At 44.8% G+C, this 13039-nt stretch overlaps 1 protein-coding gene across 1 annotated transcript in view; it reads left to right on the top strand.

The window, feature by feature from the left end:
• Window positions 1-13039, top strand: part of LOC135018453 (granulocyte-macrophage colony-stimulating factor receptor subunit alpha-like) — a 60580-nt gene that overhangs the window by 22039 nt on the left and 25502 nt on the right. The window contains exon 4 of the mRNA XM_063953020.1: window positions 4692-4748. Coding sequence (XP_063809090.1) covers window positions 4692-4748 — 57 coding nt within the window. The remainder of the gene's footprint in view (window positions 1-4691; window positions 4749-13039) is intronic.

The following is a 13039-nucleotide window of genomic DNA, read 5'->3' as shown; positions in this document are numbered from 1 at the left end:
CAAACACATGGAAACAGGCTGCAATTACACAGACTCACCACCGGCAGCAAACAAGAATCTTCTAAACCAGAGCAAAGGGAAATCCTGGCCTGCAAGAGAACTATAACATAAAATACATAAACAGAAACCAGGAATGAACCACTACCTGTGGTTCATAACAGTACCCTCTCCTTAAGGGTGGGCTCCGGACACCCCATGACACCCACGGGGAACAGAAACAGAATTATAACATAAAATACATAACCAAAATGCAAAACAGGAATGAGCCACAGTCATAACAGTACCCCCCCCCCTTGAGGAGGGGTCAACGGACCCCAAAATTCAGGTTTTCCAAAACAAGGTATACATTAATAAACCTGACACTGGAACAAACAGACCAAGACAAGAAACAGAAACAAGCTGTGGTAACAGTGCCCCCCACCCCCCTTTGACGGTGGCCACTGGACACAAGACAGGGAAAAAAATTTTTTTTTACACAAGGCAAGAGTCAATAATTATTTCTTTTTCTTCTTCTTTTTTGTTGTTAGGCCGGTGATAATGTTACGTTCACTGTACTTAGTACTCCTGGAACTGGGCGGATGAGCCCCAAGTACAGGAACGTAAAGCTGCAATAGAAACGGAGCTCAGCTGCAACCCCTACGGAAACCTGACTCCATTGTCTCACCCTCGTTGTCAGCCCACGCCTGCGTGACTATGGTTTCTTGGGCCCACGGCAGCCGCGTTTGAAGGGCGGATTAGGTCTGCCCAACTCCGATGCCCCCAGGTCTTCATGTGAGACAAGGCGTGAACCGAGACGGGGAGATGACAAGGGGAACCTCTAACTAAAGACAAATACAGAGTTAGGGGCGCTACAGAACTTAAATAAAGTATGTGTGGCACAGCCACCAGGATAAACAACAACAAAGGAAATGCTGTCCACACGCCGACACAATACTGTTGTGTACCGGCAGTGACAGCATATGCAGAACCCTCTGCAAAACACCAGTAACAAGTATAACTAAAGAATACACCGGCCTAGGCCGACGGACGCGGCAAAGCCGCTACTCACGGAAGCAGTACAAATACTGGCAAACGGACAGGAACCCCCAATGTAGCCGACACAGGCTCTCAGAACCGGAGGACAGGCAGAATCCCAAACGACAGACCGGTGGACACCAAGAAGCCAGATACTCGACCAGGCACAGACAAAGCCACAGGACTTCTGGACAGGAACACTTCACGCCAGGACACGGGATCAGACACTGGATCAGACACTGGATCAGACACTGGAACAGACACTGGATAAAGGCTGGAAGCAGCTAGACAGAAGCATCTAGACAGAAGCTCAGAAACTCAGGAACTGGCAGGAACTAGCTCAGAACTCAGGAACTATCACCGGCGTCTGTGTATTGCACTGAGCCAGAATATAACAGAGAGCCCTAATTATGTCGTGCAGCTGCCCTGTTGCACGACTCCAAACTGACAAGATGCAATTAACAGACAGGTGAGGCCAAACACATGGAAACAGGCTGCAATTACACAGACTCACCACCGGCAGCAAACAAGAATCTTCTAAACCAGAGCAAAGGGAAATCCTGGCCTGCAAGAGAACTATAACATAAAATACATAAACGGAAAACAGGACTGAACCACTACCTGTGGTTCATAACAGTACCCTCTCCTTAAGGGTGGGCTCCGGACACCCCATGACACCCACGGGGAACAGAAACAGAATTATAACATAAAATACATAACCAAAATGCAAAACAGGAATGAGCCACAGCCGTGGCTCATAACACTATCCACCAAATGTTTAAGTTGAAAATAATAAAACCAAGCAGTGGGGGCTAAACTAACTTTAACACAAAGATCAGTAAATGGTTGGCTGGAGGGCGGAGGCAAAAAATCCACTAGGCACTCAATACCTAGGCATACCCAATAGGAAATGTGGAGATGGGGCAATTATGTATCTATCTATCTATCTATCTATCTATCTATCTATCTATCTATCTATCTATCTATCTATCGCCTGCATAGGGATATTCCTAGTAGGGAAGGTACTGTAAAGTCAAAATAGGTCATATGCTTAAAATCTCAAACTCTTAGGCTATTGAGAACAGTTGAAGGTAATAATTGGAGTTGTGGGTGGAGCTGCCAGGGAATAACCAGAGGAGGTCAGGGAGAGTCAAACCTTGAAGGAGGACATATTCCAAATCCACCCAAGCCTTAGATTGGGAATTGGGAAAGCAAGGTGGCCTCTTGGTACCTAGTCAAATCAGGAAGGGTGGGACCCCCCTGTTGTTTGGAGCAAATCATATGAGTATAAGGCAGTATGGGTTACGTTTCCACACATAAGAAAACATCAATCATCTCATCTGACACAATCATTTATAAGGGATTGCATAAGGGATAGTACGAAATAAGTTAATCAACTTTGGCAACAGCATCCTCTTAAATGCTGCTAATTGGCCCATCCAAGAGACCTCATGATTCATCCAAGCTGTGTCCAAGGATGTCAGCTGAGTCAGTAAGAGGACATAATTAACTTCATGAACAATCTGAATGCTAGAAGAATGGAGATCTCCAAATTTAATGAGGAGTCCTTCCAAGTGATAGGACAATACTTCTTCAAAGACTAAAGTATCAAAGGGGGATACTGATAGGGAGAACATCAGATTTGGTGCCATTTAGTTTGTAGTACGAAGCAACACTATAACTGTCCAAAATAGTATGGAGGGAAAGCAATGAGGTATTCATGTTAGTTACAAATAATAAACCATCATTTGTGAAAAGACACAATTTATGGGAGGTATTATAGATTGAAAACCTGGGAAATACTGAGGATAAATGGATGATTTTGGCAAGGGGCTCAATGGCTAACACGAATATTAATGGGTAGAAGGACCACCGCTGTCTAGTGCCATTAGAAATTGGGAAAGAAAACCATTGTTACAGATTCTAGCTAAAGGGGCCATTATAAAGGACAATAATAGAGTGAAGAATATCTTCCTGGAGTCTGAACCTGAATAATATCTGGAGCATGTATCCCCAGTGAAGTAGATCGTATGCTTTTTCAGCGTCGCGAGAGAGCAGAAAAAAATGTGACTTAGTACGGGATACTCACTCAACTAGATCTCAAACCCTGTGAGTATTGTCAAGAGACTGACATCCAAGAACAAAGCCCACACAATGCAAAAATGAATAGGAAAACTTTGTGCGCAAATGCAGCTGCTGGTATAGTCTCAAAGTTTCTTAGGAGGTTTTCCTTCACCCCTCACCCATAAAGTGCACAACAAAAAATAGAAACTGAGACTTAACTAGCGCGTTCTTAATTCCTGCTGATTCTTGTAGTTCCACAGAATTCCATTAATCATAATTGGATGCCATATGGAAAAAGAAAGTATGTGTATAGTGAAATACCGTTTTAATAGTAAAACATATATGACAACCTTGTTTCCTGACAAGCCGGGGGACGGACGTAATGACCAGTACTCAGTAAGATCTGTTACCTGCATGGTGGGACTATCCGGAAATCCCATATTACATCTTGCATGCGTTTTCAGAACTGTCTAAACCACAGTTCAGAATCATCTGGTAATTAGCCTGTCCTCCCATTTTTTGCTTGAAGGGATTGTGCAATATTGTGGATATCTTTGTGATTTTATAATATTCATTCGTATGTCATATATGTTTTACTATTAAAACGGTATTTCACTATACACATACTTTCTTTTTCCATATGGCATCCAATTATGATTAATGGAATTCTGTGGAACTACAAGAATCAGCAGGAATTAAGAACGCGCTAGTTAAGTCTCAGTTTCTATTTTTTGTTGTGCAAGAACAAAGCCCAGTTGGTCCTATATCAGCAGAGGGAGTAACGGGTTTAGACAATTAGCTATCGGAGTACATTTAATGTCTGTGCTAAGGAGTGCCATGCATGGGTCAGTAAATCTTACATTCAGAGAGCTGCTTACAAGGATTGGTAGAGTCACAAACATTCCCGCTGGGAAGGAGACAGTGCTAGAAGCCTTTGTATAAAGATGTAGAGAGGACCGCTCTAAAAGAAAAAGAAAAGAAGTTAATAAAGCCCCAGGGCTATGAGCTTTCCCCTGTGGCTGATGTTAAGTTACCAGCTGCATTTTCTCCAGAGACCAAGGAGCCTTGAGAAATGCCAGGCTATCCTCGTCTAGGGAATGGGAGAAAGAGGCTATCTAAAAATGAGGAAATAGTACTGTTGGAGGGTTGGAGACTGGAGGAGTCTTCAAGCAAGTTATATAATTTTGCATATTACTCCAAAAACAGATTAGTAATGTCAAGGGGATAAAGATTTTTTTTTTAACCTTAGCGGGTATTGAGAAATTAAATCCAATTGTGGGTCTGCCAACCATGGAGCTTACCTGCAAACAAATGGGAAACTTTTATTCCCAGTGGTATGAAAGTTATGATGTAATCAAGTAAGAGCAGGAAGCATGTGAAACATGAAGTTTCTGAAGCTGATGCCTCATCTCTTGCAATTGTTTATGTAGAGCTCTGGTTGAGCGGGCTTGATTCTGGGAATCCAAAGACTGGAGTTTTGACTCTAGATCAGTCTATATACAGATGTGTCCCCATACATCCAGCCTCAATATGCCACGCAGCAGGAGATGTCTGGCATGAGTGAGCTGACAGGTCACAGGCAACTCTGTTATTGTTGTGTCTTTTTATTGCAGAAAATGAATCATATTCACATCGCTATGCAACTAAGACATACAAGCAGACTCTGCTGAGTAAAATGATATGCTACATGCCTATATTCTGTGTGTGATCGCACCTGTATACAAAATGCTACATTACTGAGAGTTTTCTAGGATGCAGATACTGCCACGTTCGCACATAGAATATATGTAAGTTTTGCAAATAAGATGCGCTTTAATAGAAAAATTTACACGAAATGACACTCGGCACTACCAAATCATACCATGGCATGGCATGACTAGAAGGGCTGTTTAATGTGAAGAAATGATAGATATAAGTGGACACATCTGTATTTCAGTAACAAGCTTTAAGGTGAGCTCCCTTCTGAATGGAAGTACCGTGGGGTACCGCTTTCACAGCACACCAATAAGTGAAGATAGAATTTTCTGTAAGAGCCTTCAGAGTCTCTGGATCAGTCAATTGATATTCATGAAATTACCAGGGATATGCAGAGGGAAAATGATGATCCATGTCCAGAGACGGCCCAAACGGATATGATGCCCTAGGCAAGTTTTTGGCTGGTGCCCCTAGCATCGTGGCTAGTTCAGCCTCTGACCCTGCGCCCCTTTCCCATCCCCATTACCCCTCAGTCATAGCAGTCCTCATTTTGGTGCTCCTACCCTCTGCATTTATACACAATACCACACAGTAATGCCCCTTACACATACAGTCAGGTCCATAAATATTGGGACATCGACACAATTCTCATATCTTGGGCTCTATACACCTCCACAATGGATTTGAAATGAAACGAGATGTGCTTCAACTGTAGACTTTCCACTTTAAGTTGAGGGTATTTACATCCAAATCAGGTGAACGGTGTAGGAATTACAACGGTTTCTATTAGAGATGAGCGCCTGAAATTTTTCGGGTTTTGTGTTTTGGTTTTGGGTTCGGTTCCGCGGCCGTGTTTTGGGTTCGAACGCGTTTTGGCAAAACCTCACCGAATTTTTTTTGTCGGATTCGGGTGTGTTTTGGATTCGGGTGTTTTTTTCAAAAAACACTAAAAAACAGCTTAAATCATAGAATTTGGGGGTCATTTTGATCCCAAAGTATTATTAACCTCAAAAACCATAATTTACACTCATTTTCAGTCTATTCTGAATACCTCACACCTCACAATATTATTTTTAGTCCTAAAATTTGCACCGAGGTCGCTGTGTGAGTAAGATAAGCGACCCTAGTGGCCGACACAAACACCGGGCCCATCTAGGAGTGGCACTGCAGTGTCACGCAGGATGTCCCTTCCAAAAAACCCTCCCCAAACAGCACATGACGCAAAGAAAAAAAGAGGCGCAATGAGGTAGCTGTGTGAGTAAGATTAGCGACCCTAGTGGCCGACACAAACACCGGGCCCATCTAGGAGTGGCACTGCAGTGTCACGCAGGATGGCCCTTCCAAAAAACCCTCCCCAAACAGCACATGACGCAAAGAAAAAAAGAGGCGCAATGAGGTAGCTGTGTGAGTAAGATTAGCGACCCTAGTGGCCAACACAAACACCGGGCCCATCTAGGAGTGGCACTGCAGTGTCACGCAGGATGTCCCTTCCAAAAAACCCTCCCCAAACAGCACATGACGCAAAGAAAAAAAGAGGCGCAATGAGGTAGCTGACTGTGTGAGTAAGATTAGCGACCCTAGTGGCCGACACAAACACCGGGCCCATCTAGGAGTGGCACTGCAGTGTCACGCAGGATGTCCCTTCCAAAAAACCCTCCCCAATCAGCACATGATGCAAAGAAAAAGAAAAGAAAAAAGAGGTGCAAGATGGAATTGTCCTTGGGCCCTCCCACCCACCCTTATGTTGTATAAACAAAACAGGACATGCACACTTTAACCAACCCATCATTTCAGTGACAGGGTCTGCCACACGACTGTGACTGATATGACGGGTTGGTTTGGACCCCCCCCAAAAAAGAAGCAATTAATCTCTCCTTGCACAAACTGGCTCTACAGAGGCAAGATGTCCACCTCATCTTCACCCTCCGATATATCACCGTGTACATCCCCCTCCTCACAGATTATCAATTCGTCCCCACTGGAATCCACCATCTCAGCTCCCTGTGTACTTTGTGGAGGCAATTGCTGCTGGTCAATGTCTCCGCGGAGGAATTGATTATAATTCATTTTAATGAACATCATCTTCTCCACATTTTCTGGATGTAACCTCGTACGCCGATTGCTGACAAGGTGAGCGGCGGCACTAAACACTATTTCGGAGTACACACTTGTGGGAGGGCAACTTAGGTAGAATAAAGCCAGTTTGTGCAAGGGCCTCCAAATTGCCTCTTTTTCCTGCCAGTATAAGTACGGACTGTGTGACGTGCCTACTTGGATGCGGTCACTCATATAATCCTCCACCATTCTTTCAATGTTGAGAGAATCATATGCAGTGACAGTAGACGACATGTCCGTAATCGTTGTCAGGTCCTTCAGTCCGGACCAGATGTCAGCATCAGCAGTCGCTCCAGACTGCCCTGCATCACCGCCAGCGGGTGGGCTCGGAATTCTGAGCCTTTTCCTCGCACCCCCAGTTGCGGGAGAATGTGAAGGAGGAGATGTTGACAGGTCGCGTTCCGCTTGACTTGACAATTTTGTCACCAGCAGGTCTTTGCACCCCAGCAGACTTGTGTCTGCCGGAAAGAGAGATCCAAGGTAGGCTTTAAATCTAGGATCGAGCACGGTGGCCAAAATGTAGTGCTCTGATTTCAACAGATTGACCACCCGTGAATCCTTGTTAAGCGAATTAAGGGCTGCATCCACAAGTCCCACATGCCTAGCGGAATCGCTCCCTTTTAGCTCCTTCTTCAATGCCTCCAGCTTCTTCTGCAAAAGCCTGATGAGGGGAATGACCTGACTCAGGCTGGCAGTGTCTGAACTGACTTCACGTGTGGCAAGTTCAAAGGGCATCAGAACCTTGCACAACGTTGAAATCATTCTCCACTGCACTTGAGACAGGTGCATTCCACCTCCTATATCGTGCTCAATTGTATAGGCTTGAATGGCCTTTTGCTGCTCCTCCAACCTCTGAAGCATATAGAGGGTTGAATTCCACCTCGTTACCACTTCTTGCTTCAGATGATGGCAGGGCAGGTTCAGTAGTTTTTGGTGGTGCTCCAGTCTTCTGTACGTGGTGCCTGTACGCCGAAAGTGTCCCGCAATTTTTCTGGCCACCGACAGCATCTCTTGCACGCCCCTGTCGTTTTTAAAAAAATTCTGCACCACCAAATTCAAGGTATGTGCAAAACATGGGACGTGCTGGAATTTGCCCATATTTAATGCACACACAATATTGCTGGCGTTGTCCGATGCCACAAATCCACAGGAGAGTCCAATTGGGGTAAGCCATTCCGCGATGATCTTCCTCAGTTGCCGTAAGAGGTTTTCAGCTGTGTGCGTATTCTGGAAAGCGGTGATACAAAGCGTAGCCTGCCTAGGAAAGAGTTGGCGTTTGCGAGATGCTGCTACTGGTGCCGCCGCTGCTGTTCTTGCGGCGGGAGTCCATACATCTACCCAGTGGGCTGTCACAGTCATATAGTCCTGACCCTGCCCTGCTCCACTTGTCCACATGTCCGTGGTTAAGTGGACATTGGGTACAACTGCATTTTTTAGGACACTGGTGAGTCTTTTTCTGACGTCCGTGTACATTCTCGGTATCGCCTGCCTAGAGAAGTGGAACCTAGATGGTATTTGGTAACGGGGGCACACTGCCTCAATAAATTGTCTAGTTCCCTGTGAACTAACGGCGGATACCGGACGCACGTCTAACACCAACATAGTTGTCAAGGCCTCAGTTATCCGCTTTGCAGTAGGATGACTGCTGTGATATTTCATCTTCCTCGCAAAGGACTGTTGAACAGTCAATTGCTTACTGGAAGTAGTACAAGTGGGCTTACGACTTCCCCTCTGGGATGACCATCGACTCCCAGCGGCAACAACAGCAGCGCCAGCAGCAGTAGGCGTTACACGCAAGGATGCATCGGAGGAATCCCAGGCAGGAGAGGACTCGTCAGAATTGCCAGTGACATGGCCTGCAGGACTATTGGCATTCCTGGGGAAGGAGGAAATTGACACTGAGGGAGTTGGTGGGGTGGTTTGCGTGAGCTTGGTTACAAGAGGAAGGGATTTACTGGTCAGTGGACTGCTTCCGCTGTCACCCAAAGTTTTTGAACTTGTCACTGACTTATTATGAATGCGCTGCAGGTGACGTATAAGGGAGGATGTTCCGAGGTGGTTAACGTCCTTACCCCTACTTATTACAGCTTGACAAAGGGAACACACGGCTTGACACCTGTTGTCCGCATTTCTGGTGAAATACCTCCACACCGAAGAGCTGATTTTTTTGGTATTTTCACCTGGCATGTCAACGGCCATATTCCTCCCACGGACAACAGGTGTCTCCCCGGGTGCCTGACTTAAACAAACCACCTCACCATCAGAATCCTCCTGGTCAATTTCCTCCCCAGCGCCAGCAACACCCATATCCTCCTCATCCTGGTGTACTTCAACACTGACATCTTCAATCTGACTATCAGGAACTGGACTGCGGGTGCTCCTTCCAGCACTTGCAAGGGGCGTGCAAATGGTGGAAGGCGCATGCTCTTCACGTCCAGTGTTGGGAAGGTCAGGCATCGCAACCGACACAATTGGACTCTCCTTGTGGATTTGGGATTTCGAAGAATGCACAGTTCTTTGCTGTGCTGCTTTTGCCAGCTTGAGTCTTTTCATTTTTCTAGCGAGAGGCTGAGTGCTTCCATCCTCATGTGAAGCTGAACCACTAGCCATGAACATAGGCCAGGGCCTCAGCCGTTCCTTGCCACTCCGTGTGGTAAATGGCATATTGGCAAGTTTACGCTTCTCCTCCGACAATTTTATTTTAGGTTTTGGAGTCCTTTTTTTTCTGATATTTGGTGTTTTGGATTTGACATGCTCTGTACTATGACATTGGGCATCGGCCTTGGCAGACGACGTTGCTGGCATTTCATCGTCTCGGCCATGACTAGTGGCAGCAGCTTCAGCACGAGGTGGAAGTGGATCTTGATCTTTCCCTAATTTTGGAACCTCAACATTTTTGTTCTCCATATTTTAATAGGCACAACTAAAAGGCACCTCAGGTAAACAATGGAGATGGATACTAGTATACAATTATGGACTGCCTGCCGACTGCAGACACAGAGGTAGCCACAGCCGTGAACTACCGTACTGTACTGTGTCTGCAGCTAATATAGACTGGTTGATAAAGAGAAGATGTCTATGTAACTATGTATGTATAAAGAAGACTGAAAAAAATCCACGGTTAGGTGGTATACAATTATGGCCGGACTGCCTGCCGAGTGCAGACACAGAGGTAGCCACAGCCGTGAACTACCGTACTGTACTGTGTCTGCAGCTAATATAGACTGGTTGATAAAGAGAAGATGTCTATGTAACTATGTATGTATAAAGAAGAATGAAAAAAAACCACGGTTAGGTGGTATATAATTATGGACGGACTGCCTGCCGAGTGCAGACACAGAGGTAGCCACAGCCGTGAACTACCGTACTATACTGTGTCTGCAGCTAATATAGACTGGTTGATAAAGAGAAGATGTCTATGTAACTATGTATGTATAAAGAAGACTGAAAAAAATCCACGGTTAGGTGGTATACAATTATGGACGGACTGCCTGCCGAGTGCAGACACAGAGGTAGCCACAGCCGTGAACTACCGTACTGTACTGTGTCTGCAGCTAATATAGACTGGTTGATAAAGAGAAGATGTCTATGTAACTATGTATGTATAAAGAAGAATGAAAAAAAACCACGGTTAGGTGGTATACAATTATGGACGGACTGCCTGCCGAGTGCAGACACAGAGGTAGCCACAGCCGTGAACTACCGTACTGTACTGTGTCTGCAGCTAATATAGACTGGTTGATAAAGAGAAGATGTCTATGTAACTATGTATGAATAAAGAAGAATGAAAAAAATCCACGGTTAGGTGGTATTACAATTATGGACGGACTGCCTGCCGAGTGCAGAGACACAGAGGTAGCCACAGCCGTGAACTACCGTACTGTGTCTGCTGCGACTGGATGATAAATGATATAAAATATATATATATATCACTACTGCAGCCGGACAGGTATATATTATATATTATATAATGACGGACCTGCTGGACACTGTCTGTCAGCAGAAAGAGTTTTATTTTTATAGAATAAAAAAAAAAAAAACACACAAGTGAAGTCACACGATGAGTGTTTAACTTTTTCAGGCAATCACAATATAAGTATACTACTAACTATACTGGTGGTCAGTGTGGTCAGGTCACTGGTCAGTCACACTGGCAGTGGCACTCCTGCAGCAAAAGTGTGCACTGTTTAATTTTAATATAATATGTACTCCTGGCTCCTGCTATAACCTATAACTGGCACTGCAGTAGTGCTCCCCAGTCTCCCCCACAATTATAAGCTGTGTGAGCTGAGCAGTCAGACAGATATATATAATATTATATATAGATAATAGATGATGCAGCACACTGGCCTGAGCCTGAGCAGTGCACACAGATATGGTATGTGACTGACTGAGTCACTGTGTGTATCGCTTTTTTCAGGCAGAGAACGGATATATTAAATAAACTGCACTGTGTGTCTGGTGGTCACTCACTATATAATATATTATGTACTCCTGGCTCCTGCTATAACCTATAACTGGCACTGCAGTAGTGCTCCCCAGTCTCCCCCACAATTATAAGCTGTGTGAGCTGAGCAGTCAGACAGATATATATAATATTATATATAGATAATAGATGATGCAGCACACTGGCCTGAGCCTGAGCAGTGCACACAGATATGGTATGTGACTGACTGAGTCACTGTGTGTATCGCTTTTTTCAGGCAGAGAACGGATATATTAAATAAACTGCACTGTGTGTCTGGTGGTCACTCACTATATAATATATTATGTACTCCTGGCTCCTGCTATAACCTATAACTGGCACTGCAGTAGTGCTCCCCAGTCTCCCCCACAATTATAAGCTGTGTGAGCTGAGCAGTCAGACAGATATATGTAATATTATATATAGATAATAGATGATGCAGCACACTGGCCTGAGCCTGAGCAGTGCACACAGATATGGTATGTGACTGACTGAGTCACTGTGTGTATCGCTTTTTTCAGGCAGAGAACGGATATATTAAATAAACTGCACTGTGTGTCTGGTGGTCACTCACTATATAATATATTATGTACTCCTGGCTCCTGCTATAACCTATAACTGGCACTGCAGTAGTGCTCCCCAGTCTCCCCCACAATTATAAGCTGTCAGAGCTGAGCAGTCAGACAGATATATATAATATTATATATAGATAATAGATGATGCAGCACACTGGCCTGAGCCTGAGCAGTGCACACAGATATGGTATGTGACTGACTGAGTCACTGTGTGTATCGCTTTTTTCAGGCAGAGAACGGATATATTAAATAAACTGCACTGTGTGTCTGGTGGTCACTCACTATATAATATATTATGTACTCCTGGCTCCTGCTATAACCTATAACTGGCACTGCAGTAGTGCTCCCCAGTCTCCCCCACAATTATAAGCTGTGTGAGCTGAGCAGTCAGACAGATATATATAATATTATATATAGATAATAGATGATGCAGCACACTGGCCTGAGCCTGAGCAGTGCACACAGATATGGTATGTGACTGACTGAGTCACTGTGTGTATCGCTTTTTTCAGGCAGAGAACGGATATATTAAATAAACTGCACTGTGTGTCTGGTGGTCACTCACTATATAATATATTATGTACTCCTGGCTCCTGCTATAACCTATAACTGGCACTGCAGTAGTGCTCCCCAGTCTCCCCCACAATTATAAGCTGTGTGAGCTGAGCAGTCAGACAGATATATATAATATTATATATAGATAATAGATGATGCAGCACACTGGCCTGAGCCTGAGCAGTGCACACAGATATGGTATGTGACTGAGTCACTGTGTGCTGTGTATCGCTTTTTTCAGGCAGAGAACGGATTATAAAGTAAACTGCACTGTCCTCACTAGTAAACTCTCTCCACTCAGTCTCTACACTTCTACAGTAACAGTACTCCTCCTAGTCAGCTCCAGTAAATCTCTCTCAGTCTCTTATAATCTAAATGGAGAGGACGCCAGCCACGTCCTCTCCCTATCAATCTCAATGCATGTGTGAAAATGGCGGCGACGCGCGGCTCCTTATATAGAATCCGAGTCTCGCGATAGAATCCGAGCCTCGCGAGAATCCGACAGCGTCATGATGACGTTCGGGCGCGCTCGGGTTAACCGAGCAAGGCGGGAAGA

Source organism: Pseudophryne corroboree, chromosome 2, assembly GCF_028390025.1.
Source record: "Pseudophryne corroboree isolate aPseCor3 chromosome 2, aPseCor3.hap2, whole genome shotgun sequence".
In the NCBI taxonomy this organism is placed as follows: domain Eukaryota; kingdom Metazoa; phylum Chordata; class Amphibia; order Anura; family Myobatrachidae; genus Pseudophryne; species Pseudophryne corroboree.
Note: the sequence above shows the minus strand (reverse complement) of the source record. Positions and strands in the feature narration are given on the sequence as shown.